This window comes from Columba livia, chromosome 5 (assembly GCF_036013475.1).
Source record: "Columba livia isolate bColLiv1 breed racing homer chromosome 5, bColLiv1.pat.W.v2, whole genome shotgun sequence".
In the NCBI taxonomy this organism is placed as follows: domain Eukaryota; kingdom Metazoa; phylum Chordata; class Aves; order Columbiformes; family Columbidae; genus Columba; species Columba livia.
Window position 1 is genome coordinate 15,495,159 of NC_088606.1, and position 23,845 is coordinate 15,519,003.

At 34.6% G+C, this 23,845-nt stretch overlaps 1 protein-coding gene across 11 annotated transcripts in view; it reads right to left on the minus strand.

Annotated features, from left to right (window-relative positions):
• Positions 1-23,845, minus strand: part of PAPOLA (poly(A) polymerase alpha) — a 46,185-nt gene that overhangs the window by 9,246 nt on the left and 13,094 nt on the right. For 10 of the 11 annotated variants that reach the window (XR_010472786.1, XR_010472785.1, XM_065063549.1 and 7 more), the window contains exons 5-17: positions 23,330-23,439; positions 21,307-21,360; positions 18,470-18,581; positions 17,134-17,223; positions 16,904-17,042; positions 15,336-15,408; positions 13,754-13,874; positions 12,756-12,840; positions 7,980-8,033; positions 7,123-7,242; positions 5,322-5,431; positions 2,364-2,485; positions 601-743 (exon numbers count right to left, since the gene is read on the minus strand). Coding sequence is in view for 9 of the 11 variants with exons in the window: in XM_065063549.1 (XP_064919621.1) it covers positions 601-743; positions 2,364-2,485; positions 5,322-5,431; positions 7,123-7,242; positions 7,980-8,033; positions 12,756-12,840; positions 13,754-13,874; positions 15,336-15,408; positions 16,904-17,042; positions 17,134-17,223; positions 18,470-18,581; positions 21,307-21,360; positions 23,330-23,439 (1,333 nt within the window). In the remaining 2 variants the exon portion in view is untranslated. Of the gene's footprint in view, positions 1-600; positions 744-2,363; positions 2,486-5,321; positions 5,432-7,122; positions 7,243-7,979; positions 8,034-11,819; positions 12,544-12,755; positions 12,841-13,753; positions 13,875-15,335; positions 15,409-16,903; positions 17,043-17,133; positions 17,224-18,469; positions 18,582-21,306; positions 21,361-23,329; positions 23,440-23,845 lie in introns of those variants that run through there. The other variant, XM_065063552.1, reaches the window with a different exon arrangement.

Genomic DNA, 23,845 nt, shown 5'->3' on the forward strand with positions numbered 1-23,845 from the left:
TCTCTGTGTATCAAATAGACAAACACAAGACTCTTGAAAGAAGAGACTGTAGAATCCTGTTTGCTTGGGCAAACTGAAGTTTACATAGGAAAAGAATACAGCAAGTTAGGATCAAGATAAATATTAATATGTTTACTTTGAAAGTACAACAGAATATATGATATCTATTCAAATGAAGCTTAGGAACATCTGTAATAGCAGTAGCACTACTGGTTTCTTAGACAGAAAGACTAAACTTCTCTACCGTCTCAGATTTCAATCCAAAACTCATGTAACTTCCTGACTCTCAGACATCAACTTCCTGCTCAATACCTCTCACAACCTCCTGCTACAACACCCCCAAGTTCTTATACCACCTTGTTCTTCCAGGCATCTCTACCTAACCTTTTAACTCCTCATCTAAAGCCCAATGCCAGGTTCCCTATCCCCCAGATTTAGCCCTGCTCTAGTGCTCAAACTGGAAATACAAATGTCTGAAAGCACCATTTTGGAACATTCACACCTTGATAACTGTGGTGTTTGACACATGCAGCATTTGCTATGTTTTTAGTACTAGTAGTTCAGGAACAGAAAGCAGCAACAAGACAAAGTCTTCATTACCCCTGAGAACTTCCAGAACTGTTCAATGGACTCGTCTTCATAGCACTAGTAGGCGAAGGCACAGACGTGCTGTTATCACTGTCCATAGACAAGTCTAGACTGCTGTCATTCAGAGTTGCCAACCTGATCCCTTCTGTCGAATGCTGCAATCCACAAAAGAAAACATAGTCTTAATAAGGGCTTAAAAAACATCGCAGAACTCAGTGTAATATTTCAGTTATGCAAAGTGTTAGCTGTTACATCTGTGAGAAAAAGAGAAACAAGAGGTGATTTAAAAGTAATGAGCTTCTACCATAAACTAAGCATGTATACATGCCATGTATGCACGCCTTAAATGCAGGTAAATTAAGTACATTTTTAGAAATCAAAAGCAGGAGCATTTGAAAAACACAAAACGTAAATGGAAAATTTTCAAATTCTTTTGCATGCCAATAATCCACTACCCTGTCACTACTAGCATTTACGTTTTCACGTTCACAATTCAGGTACAGCTCTGTCTAAACCAGTGGTGTTCAAAAACAACATAAACTGGTTTTATATTTAGTGACTGTATTTTCAGCTTTATTTCATTTTTTAAAATGTTTTGTGGGTTTATGGATACTGGTTTAATTAGCTTCAAAGTAACACAAATGTACACCAAACCAGCAATTAATAGAAAGACCTTAGAGAACGATTTGAATTTAAGACAGTGACTGGAGAAGAAAAATCCTCCTATGACACAGTACTACTTAAAGAGATACATTACTTAATATTTACATTGCCCTCTGAAATGTATTATAAACAGATTTATACTTCATTTCAATACAAGATTTCCTATTCCTTAAAAAAGCAGTTAATATAAAACAACTATAGTAATAAAGCATATTATTCAGATACACCTAAAACACAGTATGTAACAGTGCTTTAGGTATTCACAAAAACAGGCAAACCTGTACTACTCTGAGAATAAGCTAACACTAAGAAGCAGAGATTCTGAAATACAGGCTAAATTGTTAAATTCAGTAGTCAACCCTCCTCTTTCTGTCTTCATTGAAAGTAAATAACATTTAACACAACAGCCTAATTAAAAATTGTGCTACCATTCTCATGTATGATCCCACAGGTAAACTAGATATTGAGGGAGAAAATAGCCTTGGGTAAGCAATGGGCAATTTTCTAATGTCAAAACTGTCGTTTAAATCCTTTCATTAGAAGAGTATACAACACTTCTCTTCAGACTCTATTCTCGAAGTATTCAGCCTCAGTTGCAGCAACACAGTCATATTCGATACAAAAGGCAGCAACAAGTTCAACATTCTACATTGCTTCTATTTGATGACTCGCAATTTTACATTTAGGAGACTTAGATGAAAATCTAAGTAATAATTTAAGAAGAAAAAGCTGGAGACAGTGAGTATTGCTTGACTGTTCTATTGGTACTGTTACATATGTTTCCTTTAGGTGACCTGCATGCTAAAATAGCAAGAGAGCTTTAAAACATTATTATTACACTGTTTTAACTATGTTTAATTTAGGAAAGCCAACAAAGTATGATATTTCAGCCAGACCTGAAGATACTAGCTACGTTTTTGATGTTCTGGGAAATCTAGTATTATACTTAGTGCGCCTAGTAACACTGCTACAGTCAAATTAGATCACATTGCTTATACAGGTAAAAGGAAGCTTTCAAAATGTGATTTTAGTTCTTTGATTAGTAAACCTAGAAAGCTGAAGAATTATTTCTTAATAGCATCTTTATTTTTTCAAGTATTTGTCAAGTTTACCTTTTTCTTTTTCTGAAGCACGTGACTAGGTAGCAGTTGGTGAAGCTGCTTACGTTTCACATGCCTTGCAGCAATCTTCATATCCATCTCAAACATCTTGCTGTTTATTGCTTGCCTATAAACTACACAATTAAAATAACATTAAGACATATCGACGCATTTTGCAAAGTCCACTTAACTTGCCCAGGCAGAAGCAATTAGTGTCTCTGAACATTTATTACTCTCAAGGACAAGCATAGAATCTTCCTTGTTCTGGAGGAAAAAAGTGAACTGCCTACTATGCCAGCACTTTGTATAGTACAAACACCAAAACACTGTTTTGGAAATATGTGACCTGTTTTCCAAGAAAAATATTTTGCAAGCATGCAGTTCTCTAAACTATATTGTTAACAAGTTTCACACAGTAACAGCTCTGAATTTAATTCTTCATCTCAAAGGGACTAAATTCGGAAATAAGTTTTTCTTCAGAAGAATTAAAATATTTACGTGAAACTATTTTCTTCAAATTTGACACAGCTTTTATTTCTGCAGCTCCTATAACAAACAGATTCCTAATTCAGGAATTGAATGCTTGTGTGCCAGCTAATATATTTCATATTATTCTGGCAACTCAGATACAAAGGTGATTTATGTTTTGCTTGTTTGTTGTTCCTCCTGCTGTGTTTTGGGTAATTTTTGGCTGGTTTACTTTAGTTTTGGGGGTGTTTTTTGTTGTTGTTTTTGGTTGGTTGTGGGGTTTTTTTTGTTTGTGGGTGGTTTTTTTTTCCCCTTTTGTTTTTAATTATGTCTGCTATAATGAGCTATTTCTCTTCACCTGAGATTTCTGGCAAATCGACATGGTGCTATTAAAGGAACTACACTATAACACAACATTTTGTGTTCAAGTAAACCCAGGTAAAAATTAAAAATGTGTTGTTCTTTCATGCTGACTTTCTATATGATGTTGAACAAAGCTGTGGCAGACATAGGAATGAAAAAATTGTCCTGTAGAACTTAAACACAAAAACTTAAGAGGTATCTCCCTTTCTCACTATCTATTCTACAAATGTTAAGGAATCTCACTGCATAGGATCTGAATGTGTAATTAAAGAGTTGTTATGAGGCAGACACACAAACATCTCAATGAATACTGCCTATTAAAGAGCCTGCTACACTAATTCTTGGTATCGAACAAGGTCATAAAACCCGTACACAAGGATTATGCAAGTTACTGTTAACATAGGGATACATTCAGGGATGCCAGACATTGTAAAGCATTCCATATCCCTGACATTAGGTCTTACTGAAGTTTCAACACAAGGAAAATCTAGCTCACTCTTTCTCCCCCTGCTCCCACTAAAAAGCAAGCTATTCTTTAATTTCATTCTTGAAAATGCTTCAGCAGTTCTGATAAAATCTTAGCATCTCTTCCAAAAGACAGGGCAAACAGAGGTTTTGGGGATGAATTAAAAACAATTAATTTCACATTAATTTGAGACAACAAAGAAACTGACAGCACACAGTTTGCTAGTTGGTTACCTTTGGAAGTGTATTTACAAATTGAACATAAAACTATGCCTAACTGTCTACAATGATTCTGATAAAATGCTACTTCACATATTTAGACTAATTTCAGATTTGCACGTAGTGCAAACGAATCAGATTTACATCTTAAGTGCAAGTTTTAGTATTTTTATACCAAAAATCTGACAAGTACAGTATTGAAATATCTGTTTATAAACAATAAAAGACCTGAGAAACTAATTCATTGATTTCTCTGCTCCTTCAAAACAGCAGGCAAGCTATTATGCCTTTTCTAAATTCCCTAAAATTATGATAAGTCTATAGTTTTATCCTTCAACCCTTAAAATCAAAAGGAATACTCCACCTCTCCTAAGAAAATAAAAATCCCTTTGACTGGAAAAGGAAGATATACATATACATACAAATACACACACACACACACACATATATATATATATATATATATATAGATATGCACACACACACAGACCTCCCACTGCAGCTATATATGATAATGAACTTTCACATTTTGGCATGATTTACTTACACACATACATAGGTATACTTATATTCACTTATACACTCACATGGGGCAGGGTGGGTGGAAGGGGATTCGGGTGTACAATTTCCTTGCTTCCGGTCTTAGAAACCCAGAGAGCAGGGTTGCATTAGGTAGCACTTGAATCTACTCTTTTAACACTGTAAATATGTAACACTTGAGCCTTAACTCTCATTTTGTTGTTGTTGGGGCTTTGTTTGTGTTTTTGTTTGTTTGGTTTTTGTTTATTTTTAAAAAGCAAGTTTATTAGAAAAGTCTGTCAAAGGTATTTTCTTTTCTTAGTCTCTGGAGAGTTTCTTCATTTTCTGGAGAGTCACACTCCACTTTCACCAATTATTTGCTAACAAATTTCCCATGCATGTTCTAAATTATTTTCATGAAGCAAAAAAGAAACACAGTTTACTTGCACTGACTGTTGGACGTGACAGTACATTACTAGCATGAAATGCCATGGAATAAAAGGCGTTTGGTTCTACAGTCTACTAGATACAGAGCTTTAATCCACTGACAAATTCTGTTTCAGCAAGCAGTAAAAATATTTAAACTATACACATTGTCAAAATGGGGTTAGGCTAGGCAGTTTGCATACGATAAGCCATTTATCTGTTTATTAAAGATCACAGTACAATGTAACATTTTTAGTGAGATCAGAAATTTGTGTGCATCATTTCAGTCAGTTTTAATTAAAATAAAATGAAAATGATTACACTGAAGTGTCTAGAAGCATTGAAACTCAATAAAACTATAATTCATTAAATAACACCCTAATCCTCAGCTGAACTCCTTTTACCTTATGTCTACGTGCAAGTCTGCTACTGAAACAGACTACTTTTTGAACAAAAACAGTAACTTCAACAAGTTAATTAATACCAGAAGATCTAGAAAGTAAAACTCACCTGTGTCTGTAAAAGACTGAATGTCGTAGGTAAGATCAACACTTAAATTTTCAGAATTTTCTGTTTTCTTAAACACCAACCCAATCACCCACATTGTACGGTATTCTTCCCTGGAAAATTTTATATAAAATAGTCATATAATACTGACAGAAGAAGTGAAAAATTTAGTAAGGTATCTGCTGCAATAGACAACAGTTGTATGTTTTAGCTCCACTAGCAATGGGGAGCTAGCTATAGCAAGGCAAAAAACAAGGCTGACTTAAAGATATTTCCATTTCATTTGCAGTAAAAAAAAAAAGTCACAAAACACTGACACGTCTATTTCCAGCAAACTCAATGAACTAAGATCATCAGTAGACTACGTCATTCAACTGTGCTTCTGTATAGACTCTCCCCTTTTTAGGAGTTACAACTAGCCATCACAACTGTAAAGGAAATAGATTTGCAAGAATATGAGGTTTTCAGCACCTGACACAAAGTAATTACAAAATCTTTTCTCTGACTAAACTACTTCCATTTTGCCAACTAAACTTGTCTTCAACTCTCAAATTTCTCAGCTGTAACTGACCACAAAGTACAGTTTTCAGGTAATAAGAGCCTCCCTTTGACAGCTCACCACCACACAGTATAATGGAAGATGTATTATTAGATTCTATCATAGAATATAGTGTAACACTTCTATAGCAGCTCAAGACATTATTCCATGTTTTAATTCAAACGTCTTTTCCCTGTACGACTACTTCAGAACAACATTGTTTTCCAATGAATCAATGAACAGATTTAGGCAGGCAGGTGAAAGAACATTGCTTACATGGGGAAAATGACCTTTCCTAAAAGCACTGCCCACATCAGATCCTCTGAAACAAGAGCTAAGCGAAGCCTGTGATCATGCAGGCACTTGTAGCTGTATCTACCCACTGAAATGATCCCATAGAGTTACTGCCTGCTTTTGTCCAATTTCACTTGAAGCATGCAGGTAATTTATGTACATAACTTAAAAAAAAAAGTAGCACCATACTGTCACTCGAAGCAGTTGCTATCGGAAAAAGCTGTGTGGAAAGTAAACATGCTTTTCACATACCTCCAGTAAACACAAATTTGTTCTCTGTGCTTACAATTAACACGAAAATATAATTCCTTACAAGTTAATTACAACACTATCTAGAAATAAAATCAAGTCTTAAAGAGTTTTTGGCCCACATACCTATAATCAATCCTTAGAGTGAGGAAGAAAGGAGTGGCGGGGCGGGGGGGGAAGCAGTTGAAAAAAATATAATCCTAAACAATTTGAAGTACTTGGTATTCTCTCCTTTTCCACATCCTGAGGAATTCTAACATCAGCTGTTACCAAGTTTAAATGATAGGATTCTCAACCGCTGTATCAAGTAACATTAAATGTAGTCATTCGAGATTTCAGGTCTAATGTGCCCCATGTTCTACCCAATTCTCTGTGTTGTCTCATAATGAAAACGGTCTTACCAACCAATGTTAGCTGCTCAAACAGCAGCTACCTAGCAGTAGCTAACGTGAATCATTGGCAAGAAATTATGCAAAGCTATTAGCAAAAATATATCCTTTCCTTAAAGTTATTTTCTGGCTTAGCAACATTCTTACACAGAATAAAGAATATCTAATTTTACAAATAGTATGTGGGAAGAGCTTAAAACTGTTTGCCTTTAGATGCTGTCATCAAAAATTAATCCACTTAAGATTATATAAAAATGTTATTTTATTTATTAATGAATTGGTGTTCTAGCTAAGTTAGTTCCTCAGCATTACATGCAAAAATGGATTTGCTTACTTGTCAGGATTCTCCTTGGGTGCTGGGAATGACTGCGGATTCACATGAGCCAGTGTAATGAATTCATTCTTCTCCAGGTTTCCAACTAGAATACGGATTTTTGATTCCACCAAGCCCACCCTGCATAGATGTCACTTATTAGCAAGTTCTCATTCACAGGAAATAAAAGAAGTATCTAACTTAGTATAAGGAGGATTTAACCTGATGTATGAACATCTGAGACTACAAATGAACTACTGTACTATACGTGACAGAGTAATTCCAATCAATGAATTAAGTGAATGTGTTTCAAAAACTAATACAAGGGAAAGTTCAGAAAGCCCTGAAGCTCTCAATATGGCCTCATTTCACAAATGGGATTAAATAGCAAGACATTACACATCAGTAGAAGGCAGTCAGCAAGACACTTCTATATATTTCTCCAATATTATTTTGGCATCAGATCATTAATTTTAAAGATTAATAAATTCCCAATACCTGACAATATCATAACGTCTCTAAGAAAAGAGAGCAGAAACAAGAGGTATATTTGTTTTCACAAGTACAGAGGTTGAAAACACACCTCCTCATACGACTTATTAAAAAAGTGTAACAGGCTTAAGAAAATAAGCTTTGTAAAGTGATCCTGACAGTGCTGTAAGGAAGCAAAATTCAAGCAACAGCCTTCACTCCCTCATTATTTATTTTTACTGTTTTTCAGAAGCACACCATCTTCATTTATTTCATTTTGAAACACTGAAGCTCCACTTTGTTGCATTTAAAAGTACACTAGATATTCCCTTGCATCCAAGGTTGACAGGTTTTTTGCTGTTCAGTGTTTTTTTGTTTTTCTTTTAAATAGCAAGCATTATACTCACCATTCTAGTCGCTGTTTTTCTGTCGGTGCGCTTGCTAGAAGTACAATATAATGCCTTTGGAGATAAAGACAATATGCTATTCTATTTATAATTCTAATACTAGACATTCAAACCTTAATATTAACACTTAGCAGTATGTTCTACATTGCAAATTATTGATTATAAGCTGAAGTATATATCCTACAATAAACTTAAGCATTGTTAAGTAGACAAAGAGGCTATTTCCCTCAAGCATGTGACTAACGGACTTCTCAAAACATTTCAGATTTTAGGGACATTTGCAACATTTTAATATCAATAACCTTAATAAAAAGCTAGGAACATAGCACTAGTTGAGAAACAGTACAGAAACGTCAGTACTTAATGAGATCAGGGATACAGCTGATTACTAAAGATTCCTTGCAAGTAAAAACAGTTGTACACAACCATCCACAGGCATGTCAGTAGCCTTCATTGCAACATTATTTTTGAACAGGTACATGAGTGGTTAGCATACATTCGTTTATTCCAAATCAAAAATAACACTATCAAGTGTGGTTTAAAAAAAATACATATCTGCATTTTAGAATTGTCTGAAGAAGCTTATCTGAAATTCTACAAGGAATGTTTCCTCTCATGATAACACTTAAGCTCTCAATTATATTCTGGGATAATCAGTGCATACCCACTGTAAGTAAATTCCAAACAGTATACAAAGCAAGAATGGTATTTTAAACAAAGAAGCCCAAGGACAGTGAAACAGGCAATTACTTTTAACTTAATTTCATAATGAGGGAGATGAGGGAACCTTACATTTTTACAGTCAGATTTTTCAGAAGTTTTCTGGGAAGTTTATTTTAACATCCTAAGCCATCCAATTTGGCATTGCTCTATACTGATATGGTATAGTTAGGTATCTTCAGAGAAGGATTTAAAGAACAGTGGTAACATGAGGGATTGGACCCTAGTACAATATAATATACCTCATAGAATGCATGGTCAATGATGGGAAAAAAACATGGTGCAAAAAGAGTTCTCTGATGCAGTAAATCAGAATCAACAGATCAAATCAGTAACTATATGTTTCTGCACTTATTTTAGGTAGCAACAGAAAAAAACTTGCTAAACGCTACTTCAAATTCAGTCAGAGAATGTCAATGAAATAAAAGGACTGGAAAAGAGAGGTCTGGAGAAACTTCTTCCCCCTCCTGAACAGAGCATTTTATCTACTGATCTTTTGCATTTTGCAATATTAGCTGCTTCATAGAAAAACATTAAGAAACTTTTCCTGTTATCTGATGTAAATCTTCATTTTAGTTATAGGATACTACAACTCAATCATTTATATTCCTAAAATTTCTGAATTACTGCTTAGGAAAAAGAAAGGAAAAAAAATAGAAGCGCAAATAGATTTTTTTCCAGAAAGTTAAATATCTCTGGGAACATACATCCTGTCAACTCAAGTGGAATTTAGCAATGATGCAGGAATCTTAAAAAACGAAAATAAGGGTCCATTGTTCTAATTCTGTATGAGAAGTAACTCATTTCTAACTTCAATTTCTTCTAAGGAGCACTAGACATGCAGTTATCACCCATAAGACTCCCACATCATACATACCACACACACTTGCAAAATGTTTCATATAGTAGGAAGGACAACTTAAGTTTTTTGCTGTTTTTAACCATACATTTATGAACGGAAAGACACAAATTTCAAATCTGCAAGTATTCAAAGAAACTAATTTGCTAGTTACATTAAAAGCAGCTCTTTGAAACAAACTTCTGAAGACTTATTTAAAAAAAAAAAAGTTAATTTGGCTATTGCTAAGCCTCAACTCGCTGATGAGCACCTAGGGGAAAAAAAAAAAACTAAGACTAATTTCTGAAAATCTGATTCACTATTTTTCTCAGGTAGTGCTAGCTGAAAAAGAAAGAAAAGGAAAAGATGCCATTTCTAGCCCCGCAATGCCCTCCCCGCAGCTGTTAAACAGTGCTGAATCAATCACTGGAAATGTGCTACTGCCATTTTCAGTAAAGCATAAGTAGTAAACAGCAAAAGCTGTTCAAAATTAAGACTCTGTTCTAAGGTCTCAAGGTCTCACTACTAAAATTTTACCAGATTTGTTATCAGTACTTCATTTTTAATTTTATAACAAAGAACACATCAAATTCAGAAGTATTCATGACTTCATGATTAAAAAAACCCAACCAATTCTGAAGTTAGGCTTCTACCACTCAGTGGCAATTTTCAGATGCAGGGTATTATTTTGAAGTATATGTTTTGGTGTTGGTTTGCTGCTTTTTTTGTTTTTTGGTTGTTGGTTTGTTGCTTTTTTGGGAATTGTGCTGTTTCTCTCTCACTGTCTCCCTATCAGTCTTGTTTTTATAAAAATAAGCTAATGTAGATATTATGGAATTATGCCATTAACACCTGTACCTACAAAAAAAAAAAAATCCAGAGTATAAGAGTCATACTACTTCCTGAAAAAGTGAGAACACACACCTGAACGTGTTCATTTTAATTTTTCTTTACTAAGCTGTTGAAGATTTATACTTCAAATTATCCAGTGCTTTAGATAAAGTCCTATCAAGGTAAGTGTTCAACACACCTTTCCAAAAGCTATGTTTATATCCTATTCGTCTAGCAGGATGCATATCTTTGTAAGAGAGAAACAATATGCTAGAGCTCATTAAATGAATGTTACTTCTCTCTTGGTTTTAAGCTCTAATAATTTCATTCTCATGTAACACTTCATACTGTTAGACCCGTTTGAAATTATCATTTCACTGTAAAACACCATATCCAGCAAATCTATGTTCTTTGTTGTTATCACCATTTGAAAAATTTACACCTACACGAAGGGCACATAACACATGTTGCAACTCCCTAACTCCAAGTAATTGCTGACGTTTCAAAACTACGAAAAAAATAAATAAAAGCAGATTTCCCCATTTTTGCAATTTCTAATATGCTCCTGTCATGCAGGTATGCAGTAGCCTCCAGATTTCCTTAGTCACACATCATTGAAGTTTATTTTAAATATGGCTCATGAGTCAAAAGTCTTTAGAATCATCATAGATGTTTAGCAACTAATTGCCACCAAGAGATACAGTTTCCTAAAGCTATGCTTTCAGAGAATCAACGTTTATTAAAAGTATATCTCAGAGCAAGGATCAGATGTCATCTTATCTGGCAGAGCACTACACACTGCTTTGAATTTCAGCAGGAGCAAGCCAAGAGCCATCTACAATTGAAACAGGAGGGGAGCATGAAGAGAAGAAAAACAAAATCTACAACATTTAACTTTCAGATTGAGATCTGACCAATAAAGCCACGTTTACTGCATGGTGGTGACCGCATATAATGATTTCATTTTGTAAAGGTTACTAATCAAAGCTTCAAATTAACTTACTAAGGTAAAATGGATAAAATCTAGGGTAATTTAAATTTAAGTAGGCTCTATAGCACCATTCCCCAGTTTAAAAAAAAATAAAGCAAAGACTTTTTATGGAAAAAATGTAAAAACTGGATATTTAATGTTGGCTACAGAAGCCTTTATTGCTAAAACTGACAAAATGGTTAATGCTGGTACACCAAAAAAAAGCATTAAAAAGGGAGATTTCAAATGACATTTAATATTTCCTATTTTTTCCTAGTTTTGAAAGAAACAAAGGACATGTACTAGGGAACTTATTAGCAACGTCTTGAGCCGAAACTGATTTATCTGCAGCCCACTTTTAACTTCAAAATATAACATAACTTTACAGTGTTCTTTAAAGTGTTTTCAAGCTTAATCTCCAAGGTACAACATAAAAGCTTTTATCATGCAAAAAGTATAAAAACAAAACACAGACACATCATGAAGGTCATCATTCTCTTTTAATGGGGGAACTGTATATTTCAAGCTTGTTTAGATTAGTACATAACCAACCAACCACCCAACACAGAAACAAGTGTAAAATATATTTGGTCTTGATTCAAGAAAAATGGGTCTCAAATTTCAACTGAGGGCAAAGAAGATGTAGTCCATATTTTAATAATCCATATTTATTATAAAAATACAACTTTCAGCAAGTCCATATACATTTAACAAGCTTCTGCCCCACAAGCATATCACTAGAAATCCTTAAAGTGTGAAGTGTGAACTTCAGTATTTCCCTTGGAGACATTACGAAATTCAAGAAGCTAAGTGTGAAAGATTATTATTAATGAAAAGCCAAAAGCCTTAAGCTTTAATGAAAAAAAAAATCTAGTAGTAACTGGTACATCTGGCAGTTAGTCAACACAATTGCAAAAATATCTTTTATTATTAGAGTGAACTGTTGACTATATTGACATAAGAAAACACGCAGTTTCACACACGTATTCATCTTAAATATTGACCTTCAGAATTGGTTTTTTAATAACTTGTTTCCTGTGAGGCAAGACCCATTTTCAGAATGCTTACTGACACCAGTAAAGAACATTTCTGTTAGTCAAACCAGCTGATGTGTCTTCAATTTTACTGGTAGAATACCAATTGTATAGTTAACTGGTGACATTCTAAGTATCTGGTCAGGGACTAAGAGGTTTCTGAAATACACACTGAAGACAAAAAAAAAGAAGCATCTGAGGAAATTATTCATTTTTTAAGAGAAAGGACAACAGTGCATTCACTTCCTCTCTGCACAGAAAAATCCTAACAAAACGCTTTTGAATTCTAATGTATGTATATTTAAGATCCTATGCTACAGTGCATCATTAGATAATTTAACTGATAAAACTTAAAATATTCTGCCATGCCATAAAATACATACTTGTACTTCTGAAAGAAGTTTGGAGCTTCAAAAAGTTTGGACCACTCTGCCTTACTCAGCAAAATTTCATCTGTGATAGCAAGACCTAAATTACAAAAAAACATTTAAACTTTTTTTTTTTAATTACAGTTAAATACTCAGAATAAAACCAGCTTATTAACTTAGCAAAGGTTACTACAAATTGTGTTCCCCCTTCAAATTCAAAGGAATTTATTAACAAGCTTTATATTCCAGTCATACCTTAAATGGTCATTAGTTACACAAATCATATTATTAAAAAGAACCTCAGTAAGTTTAGATATGTACGTTAACTGGTCAGACTGATGATTTCATTAATTTTTGCTTTGCAGTATAACAGCTCAATTTAATCTTTTGTATATGCCACAGTAACTACTCAGTCCAAAGAAGTTCTTTTTCCTTATAGTACTTCAGTCATCTCTTGTGCAAGGCATTGTACGAGGCAAAAAAACAGTGATACAATAAGCTACTGCTCTGCCTGAGAGAGCTGCTGCTAGTTGCTCTCTGCATCAGGTCTGCTCCTTGCCTTAACAACGTTTTAATGTCTACTATAAACCAAGTACATTACTAGGACAAATCTAGAGGACTCATCTCTGAGCAAGTATATTGTCTTATGCTAGGCCTAGAAATGGCCATCAAGTGGCATTACTATAAGAACCTTCCATGTGGCAGGACACAATCTAAGGCCACTAAAATAAACAAAAAAAAAAAAAAGATACTGCACTGTTAGTCCTCATTTTCAGAGCACAAGGCATTCTGATTAATTACCCTCGGTTTCTAGGAGTAAAGGGCAGATCTGCAGAAGTCCACTGAACTTGGAACATTAAGCCACACCAAGTTCTACCTCACTCAGAAGAGAGTCTCATGTCAAGAAGCAATTTAACCTCCTCCCACCGCCCCCCTCAGAAAGCACACCCACAATGGATCTATTTTAAGTCTCTTTGAATACATTTATATATAGAGCATAAGATAATACTTACCTTGTTTAAATTCCTCAACCATGACCATCCGTGTGGAAACGGACACATTGTAGGTAGAGTTCTGCTGTGGGTATGCTGGTGTAATTATAGGCATAAGATGGTACCTATCACTGGGGTTTACCTATATATAACAACAGCCAATCAGTTTTCTTCAAGCATAAACATGAGTTATCAAATTTGGATTTTTCCCTTCACTACAACTGAGAATTTCTAAGAGATCTTAGTTCGCAGACCAAGGAAATTTACCAATGCTTCTGAGAAAGTTTAGAAAACGAGAATAACATTTTCACAAAGGACATTATTCTCAATCAGTGATGGAGGGCTGTAATCTGTCAGCACAGCAAGATCAAGTTGCAGGCATTTTTAAGTGCAGAAATTCCAACTGAACAGAACAACTCCTCTCTTTAAAGGAAATTAGCTTGTGATCATGTCAAAACAAGGATACCTTATCACATGAGCACCTTCAGAAGAATGATTGTCTTTAAACCTTGTAAAAAATTTTATTTTTGTAACACTACTGAAAATAAAAAGCCAGCTTAAGATGAGAGGCTGAGGCTCTAGGTAATCTGATAGAAGCATCACCTTTGTTAGTGTATCTTTTATTAAGCAGCACACAAGGAAACAAACAAACAAACAAAAGGGACAAAACACACACACATACAAAATGCATTTAAAATAGCATTGGGGTAGAAATCTCCTAGAGGGTAAATTAAAGATAAACCCCTGTTTTTAGCTTACCCCACTTTATTTAGCTACTACAGCATAGTTCCCATCACACACACTGACCTCCAAAGCCCCTAGCCCAGGAATACCAGTAAGACTCAAGAACATTTTTTCAACTGTCTCACATTACTTAAACATGGACTTTTGTCAACGAGAAAAACAAATCTGAAGTACAAAAGGGCATACAACTCACCATCTGGTGCTTACACTGTTCCCCAAAAAGATTAGTTAAACACTAACTTTTCCAAAATTGACAAAACAGCACTGAACACATTCACACCGTACCCTACTGAAATCTCAGAATGTGAGTGTGCATCTGCTGCAAGCTGTTTTATTGACTGCCTTAAGGACATTCATGTCCAATGACCTTAATATAAAAGTACTACAAAGATAGATATTAAATATTATAAATAATACACAAGATCTTCTTTGGTCCGAGATGAAAAGACACATTACTACAGCTATATGGAACCAAATCTATCCAGTTGTGACTGCTGTACTGAAGTGAATTCAATATACTTGCAAAATCAACAGGTTTTAAGTCAGCAGCAAATGGTTTTAAGATAAGCAGATTTTTAAAATGCATAGCTTTAAGGTATGTATCCAATTATACTGAGTAGTTATTAAGATCACATATTACAAAAGTTGGAAGTAAAAAGTACATTGTTCAGCAAGTGTGCTTCAAGTGGTCAGTTTACAAAACTAAACCAAGTTTGTTCCACACTCAACTAGAGGTCACTTATAAAGAAGACATGATACCACAATATTAATAAACTCAAAACGAAGTTCATCTAGGATTCTTTAAGCAACTGAATTTATTGTACAGTGTGACTTAAAGGGGAAAAAATAATACACTAACCCTTGGGTCCCATACAGGCAAATTAAGATTGCATTCTTCTGGCTGTTTCAATAGCACTGGATTTGGCCATTCCCTGTTCAAAAAGATTGTAGCACTGAATAAGACTATTGGATAAAACCATGTATGTTCAACAAACAATACTTTTGAATGCGATCCTTCTTAACCCTGCTCTCAAGGTATAGCATCATTTCCTCAAGAATAAGCTGGTCTAACTGGGGTTGCTTAAACAAAGCTGTACCAATGAACAACAACATAGCTGTAATTAGCTTTTCCAGGAATTAGAACAATTAATTTTGTGTATTCTTGGACCTTTGTAAACACTGTCTTAGGTAACTAAAGTAAGCTCCTCTAAATTAGTCTTGAAATATAACTTATCAAACAAATTCCTGTATGAAGATTGACATTGTGTCCATCTTCAAGTTAGCTGTTTCATGGACAAACAATAGAAGAAACAGCCAGCATGACTGCAGCATTATAGTATCATTACAAAGCATATGTATTAAAAAAAACCTTGAAATCAAGACAAGAAGCCATGCTAAAAAAAAGTAACATTTCCGTTCTTCAAGTCATCTCTACTCCCACAAATAAAGTTATCTTCCTATAAAGAGTAGAAGTCTGTTAATCTGTTGGTATTTCTACATAACTGCTCCTATGCTATGCACATGTAAAATGGACAGCAGTATAAGGACAAGATATTATTAAAAACCTGGTACCCTGGTACCTCAAAGAGGTTACAAAGCCTATGGATTCAACACAGTGAAAATGGAAATTATCTTCACATTAAGAAGAAAAGACACTATACTTGAAGTAAAGCAACAATTTGGTACAATGCTTCTTAAAATATGTCAATGTCTCATGACAAATATAGGTATCCAGACATGCTCCTTCAAGAAAAAGAGTACTCATTTGTTATCCCTAAAGTACACTTTGTCCCATTCATCCTAAATTTCCTTGGAGTGTTCCCATTGCTCCTGTCAGTTATTCGAGCCATCTTTCTGAGGTAACTAGCTCAGGAGTATGAAACTGTATGTAATTCCAAAACACCTGCCTCACCACACTGACAAGATTAAAAACTAGATTTCCACTACTGGTACTCCTGAACTGCATTTAAGCTATGTGTCTAAAAGAGATGGTGACATACCTCCTTTTCCCATTACTCCAGTATCTGAATGTTAAACATCTAATCATGGGGTGTCTACTCTTATTTTGCACTATATAAGTATTCCATCTGAAGAGTATTGTTGAGTTACGACAAATACTTAAAATTTTAATTAAAAACCAAGTGTTTTCATTTTCGATACTATACTTCAAGTACAAGACATGTTGGATGACTTACTGAAAACTTCAAGCTAAGAACTTTCTGTCAGCAAGAACAACGCTTATAACTACCACCTTAGTCTGGTATAACAGCTGAAAATGATACCATAAAAACAGGACTAAAAGGTAGTGTCTACAAAAAAATTTTATTTTAGCGTAATCTAAATTAAAAAAAAAAAAAAACAAAACAAAACAAAAACCAAAAAAAAAAAAAAAAATAAAACCAAAACACAAAAACCAAAAAAACATACCATTTAGAAAATACCAAGAAAAATTTATGTACAAGAGTTGATGCTATTGCATTTGGATAAAGCTGGCAAGTTCTGGCTACTAGCATAGCCCAGGAAACACCGCCAAGGAAACCTAGTATATTGGAATAGATGTTGTGGCCTGCAAATTGAAAGAGACAAAAGGAGTTAGAGTTAATGAAAACTTAAGAGTTAATTGAAAACTTCAGAGATTTTGGAATAAAATGGCTTACGTTTTGCCCACAGTTTGATAGCTCTCAGTGTTAACCTGAAGTTGTCAATGTTTGGTACTAGATGCAGAATTTCATCGGTTACGCGGCAACCTGCCAAAAGAAAGAATCCGTTACACTTTGCTGCCTCCAAAGTTTTTTGCTGGTTTACCCTCCCTCACCTTCAAAGCTACCAAACTTTTTAGATCAGCATGCTAGCAACTCATTTGGTATTTTGATTGCTTTTGTTTTGTATTAGAGAGCTTAAAATATTTCAGTTTGGTTTTTTTTTTTTTTTTTTTACTGTTTTACAGCAACACTCAGGAAGACAATTCAGACGCATAGTTGCATAGTTTTGGACTGCTACTTGATTTTCTGTTACTAATGAACTGTAACAGCTGTTTAAGAAACAAATTTTAAGTTCCGCTGTTATGGGATTACACGCAGTATATCATAAAACATGCAGACAAATTTTAAAAGCATGAGTCTTCACAGACCTACAGAAAACCTTGACGTCAGAGGTCAAAATTTTGTTTGAATTCATGAGAACAGACCAAAAAAAATAGGTTTTGGACATATGAGTTGTATCATTACTTTGATGGGATAGTTTCAAGCTTAAAAATAACATTACAGATTAAAAAAAAAGACTTAATATTGTTATCAAAAACAGGTAGTTGCTCACAGTTGCTAAATAGTTACAGAGAGCTGGTTGCAAGAAAATAGTAGTATCTAAGACTAGGAGTTCCTTTCAAAGCAAGTTGGAGGCAAATATGAATTCGAGACTACACAAACGTGAATTTCACAAAACGGTACAAATTGCTGTGGCAATCTCAAATTATCAGGTTTTCAGATCATAACACAAGTCAGTGGTATATCACACACTGCTCTTCCCTGCCAAGTTACAGCCCCAAGTGCTCCATACATAAAGAATTTTTTTTAACTACAGTGTTATAGAAAAGTTAAGGGTTACACAAGCTAGTAAGCTACTAAACACCTGACCTCAAACTGACAGTATTCTGAAATCCCCAATTTATCCCTGAAGCGATTGTGTGTATATTTATGCATACTATAACACAAATTAAAAAACATGCATACATTTATAGAAAGAGACAGTGCTCCACACAAGTCTTACAAATACCATTAATTTCTACACAGCACCATTTACTACCCAAACTAAAAATTTTATAAAAATCCAGCCAATAAGAAACAACACTTTGCTCCAAAAAGACATATACAACTGGCTACAACTTTATTTCTAGATATGTAAGACAAGTCCACAACTTTACTACTGTATTAAACAATCTAGAATACTTACTAAAGATCAGACAAGAAGTTCATATGCAAAACTGCATATACATACCATTAAGACTTCGTATGCATCTAATGTCTAAATTTTTGAGTAGGCTATCATCTCGTAGATCTAAGTCCTCAGGAATAGTTTGCAGTGCTAATCTTGCAAACAAAATATCAATCTTGAAGAAAAAAAAAAAAAAGGAAATTAGAAAACTTGTTTTTCTTCTTCTGTAGAATTAATTCTATAAAGCAATTTTCGTCAAGTTTACTAATAGTAACAGCAGTCTTCCTAGCACAAAGAATCTCCTCAAACAATACATACTAACACCTTTCACATACACTAAAAGAAACACTTTCAGATGCTTCATCTATCTCATGGCTCCTTTTCCAAGACAATAAAGTACATATTAAGATAAATACAGAACCAGTACACAAAAATCTATATCAACTGTCAATGTAAGTAAAAATAATCTGGGGACAAGCACCACTTCCAGGTCCAGAATATAAAATTCTACTACATCATAGCAAGTAATGAAAACACAACCTAGTTTTAATCTAAATATTCTCAAAATTATCAATGAACTATAGAAAAAGAGACCTTTTCCACCTAGTACGGTAAAGCACACATGACGTACAACTAGTTCTCTCTGTATAGGATGAGTATCTATAAAAAAAAAAATCTCATCTGATTACAGAAAACGGGTAGTAGTGAAAATGCAGTAGGCTGAGCAAGTGTATAAATCCTAGCAAACAAACTGGACATAATTTCAATTACGTCTGCAATTATTTGACATCAGTTTTTCTAGGTCAAGAAAATCTAAGACTACTCAGCACTGAACTAGAATTTTAAATTGTTCTGTACACGGCAAGGACCTACACAGAGAAGCCAGTTTGCCATTCTAGTCTTAGATTAGGTATCAGTCAGTCAGTATAATGATAACAGTAATTGCATATTAGCACCTCCTCTGCAAGGCAACAAGCCCCCTTCAGCAGATGAGGCTTTTAATCATCATGAACTGATAACACTTCGACTACAAGACAGTGAAACAGCTAGTGCTACTGCACCAAGAACAAAACCATTTGATATATGTTAAAATTATTTTGGATAAAATGCAGCTGAAGAGATCTTAAAATGAAGAACTTTTCATAGGCACTTAAAGCTTTGCATGCATCTGTTTTAAACTATGAAGCACTTCTCCAAAGTAATTTCTAAAGTATTCCATGCACTTTAAAATCAAAAGTTTTTGATAGTTGGTCTTAACATTCAGTACTAAAAACAGAAGTTCCTACTTAAGTCAAAAGTATTACTTTGCAATGTAAAAGGAGTTCAAAATTAAATTGAGCTTGAAGTTCTCTAAAGATCTAAAGTTCATTAACAATAAAAGTATTTTTCAAATCAAGAAACTAATAGCCTGTCCTATGTCATTTTTTTTTTGGGGGGGGGGGGGGGGGGGGCACATGAGGATAGGACAAGGAAACAGTTTTCTACAGTAAGAACCAAAAAAAAAAAAAAAAAGAAGATTCTTCTTTATTTCAAGCAAGAACATAAGATGCATATATATATAAACTGGTACTGGCAAAAACTTCTGAAGTTTAATTGACAGGATCACTGCAAAGCTACAATCCTTTTAAAATCCTTTTCCTCACTTCTAAGTTTTTCTTTACAGTGAGAAGAACTTCTAACATCTTTTGCCTGGATTAGGAAAAGGAAAACTACATTAAAATCTTCTGATACAGACACACAAGGCACAAATGCAACCATCAGAAATTGTGGCCTAACAACACTAGTATATATACAAAAGAGTACTTATGACAAGTTGGTGTTCAAGACTGGAGAAGTCTCACATACTGTCAGGAAAACGGATTATGTCTCAGTCATAAACCCAAGCCATCAGAGCCCACCATAAATTACTGCATTCGAGCAAGATACTGCTACTCTTATAGGAGACAATCCTTTTATTTCCCTATTTAGGTTTGTATTTTGAATTTCATTGTTTTAAAAAGAGAGACATAATACTGGCTTGAAATCATTTACATGACTGAAAAATACATACAAATAACAGAAGATTAACATGGGAATTCTTTCCTCACTGAAGTACCATTCTGGTACCCACCAGTTACTGGTTGACATAATCGAGGTACAAGTCTGCCAAACTGTGCATATGAACAGTTCATATGCTTTTGTCTTGTGACCAAGAAAAGATGACAGGCTGACTATAAATTAGTCCAAAAAAGATTAACAGAGTATCTTTTGAAAACAATGTTTCTGTTTTCTCAGCAACTTCTCCTAAAATAATAAAACTCAAGTTAAGCAAGTTCACCACTTCAAGACAGCCGATTCATCAGGTTACAGGCAGACTGGACAGAAACTGGCAGTCCCAAGCCATTGTTTTGGTCATGTGTTTACTGAAGTACAGAGAGATCAAGACACAGGGGATAACTCGTTTGCCTTCAGCAGTACATTCCTGAGAAGTGATCAAAGATCACACAACTTCCTATAGTATAGGGTATTGAAGCAAATCTGAAGGTAAGGTTTGGACAGTTAATCATCAGAAGCCAAAAATTAGTGAAGCCACACTATTTATGAATTTCTATTAAATGTTAAGTTCTAATAATACTAATACCAGTACTCTACAGGTCAGTAAACTAATCAGTGCAAGTGGGTAACAGTGCCTAGAGAAGAATGAGGACATATTCTACAAGCAGCATTAAGTACATCAAGAAAACCTTGTTTCAGTCTTAAAGCCCCACGTTAAATTACACAACTGAAGACTGTTGTCAAACACTTGCCTATGAACTTAGAAGAGTCACTTCAGTAGCATTCATATTAATACTACATGAGTTATTTAGACCTTGAAAACTTTGTCTTAAGCATGCTCTACCAAAACAAAATAAGGTTTTTACCTCTATTCCATCAAAACAAAGTTTAATAACTGGGACAAAAGCTTCTTCAACAGCCTGGGGGGGGAAAAAAATAGTTATATTTTACTTTCAGCATAGAGAAGGACATTTACAAGCAATAGCTACCGGGTCTAAACAATCACAATGAAATGCTATTTATACAGATGCTTTTCTGTTTTCAGGGCAATTTTTGTAAGCAGTATCCTTCTCCATCAAGGATTTATGCAGTAAGCACTGTAAGCATGTGCTACATGCTAATTATAATCCAAACTCATATCAATCAGCTCTGATTACCTCAAGGTCCAACTCCCTCACTACACTTGGGACACAATCAAAGCATCTTTTACTCCTCACAGCAGCTCTAAGTATTCTAAGGCCAACCTATAGGGATTCTTACTCTAAGAGGCCTCTTACCTCTATGTATCTGCAGTCAGGTTTTTTATGAGAAATTACAAGAAGACAACTGTGCAACTCTTCAGTCTGATTCCACCCAAATCAGTTGCAAGTTACCAGTCCCCAGAGCTCAAGCATCTTTTCTTAGTGTAATCATTAGTAAGATACTTTGACAATCAGTAAAAACCATGATGAAACCATGAAACTTGGTACCTACTCTGCAATCAGCTAGGAATGCCACCTTCCTGAACTGAGCATCTGAACTAAAAGCAGATGTGCAGATCACTGCTTTCATAAAAGCAAACAACACTGCGTACTTCCAAATAAGAAATGTTGGGTAATACCAGAAGCTAAACAGTTCTGAGAGTGTTCCAGATATTAACAAGAGGGGAAGACAACACTACTCTGCATTTAACCTTAGTTAGGGTTGCCTTAACATTACTGGTTGGCAGAATGGATCCTAAGCAAAATACAAAGTTCACAAGTCTCTCGGACTCACTTGCTAGGGCAATCATTAAGAAAGCTAGGTTCCCTAAAGATGGAGGCTTACAAACTTTCTTAGACTGAGCTGGAACGATTTTAAAACATTAATGAACCCTGACCCAAAGGCTACTGCATCACTGCAGAGCTACACTGAATGGCATACATTGATCTACCTTGCTGCTAAACCAACTACATTAACTTGAGTTCGATAGAGTACATAGCAAAGTTAATTGGAAATTTGAAAATCATCAACCTCTTAAAGCATGTTGATTTAAAGATTACTAAAAGCAGTGAGATACTAAAGCACTCAAAACAGTTCGTTTAATGCATTAATACTACCACCATATGTCTGTACTACCCTGGTAGTTACCAACTACAGGGTGCACAGAGTGAATGAACGGTACAGAGACAGATCCAGTTATGGGAGCAGGACTAAAACAAACACAGCTTAATATTTGCCAGCAACTACCTTCACCAAAAGAACAAAACCAAAACAAAAAAAAAAAAATCACAGCAACACCAAACAGATTAAAGCTCCCACCAGCTGGCCTAGGAAGGCTTGTCATTCAGGTATAATAAAAACAAAATACTGTATACCATTGTGTCTTCCATTCCTACACAGGAAATCTGCATCTTTACCCACTAAAAGTCTTGCACAGGGATCTAATAATAAGACACACTAAAAATGTAACCTCCATTTTCAAATGCACAGTTGAAGGCCAACATAGAAGTTTTGGTTAATATCAACCATTGTAATTGTTTATATAAGCATAAAATTATAGAACAGTAGCATAATGATACACTTTAAAACCTTCATTAAAAACACACAGCTTAAAAAGGATCAGGACCAAACACTTATATTTGCATCTGCCTGTTGCTAGAGAGCAAGCAGCAATTTTGGAATACTAACACACATGCTAGGAGATCATTCTGACATCCAGATTTTTAAATGAGTCTCTAGGAAGTGGAAACAAGAGAAAATTTGGAAGAATTTCTATTTATTTCAACTATGGTGATAGGCTTTGCTGCAAGCTAACTAAAAATCCACTGCAAGCCTTAATAGTAAAATTTACTTAATTAATATATCATCTCTCACCATTAACTTTTCAGCATAATCATTTCAGCTAGCAGTATCAGGTAGTTCACATACCCTCAGATCTTTTACTTCTTCTTGTTGCTTCAGTTTTTCATAAAATGATGTGAAAAAATCACTTCTTTCAACATGTCTTGGTGCAACACACAGGGCATCAATATCAGCACCTGGAATTGTTTATTAGGACAAATAAATTACACTTCACGCACACGAAATGCCAGCAATACCCAGAATAATTAGTTTTTCTTCTTGTAGAATGGCTTTTCTTTGGTAATAGTAAGTCAAACCAAATAAAGAAAAAAAAATTTAAGTGTTAATGGTCATTAAGCATACTGAATACATACATACATTCTTCTTTCAACTGTGAAACGCTTGTAGTAATTTTCAGAGAACAAACTATGAAAACCCAAGTATACTACTATTTTTAAATAATTTCCAACTTTTTTGGTCCATTCCACAACTCATGACATGAAGATAATATAGGAACATACTGATTTAGAATGAAGAAAGGAGACGACTGACAGAAAATGGCAAAAATCTAACACCACCTCAAAAGACATGCAGTTTTTGTTA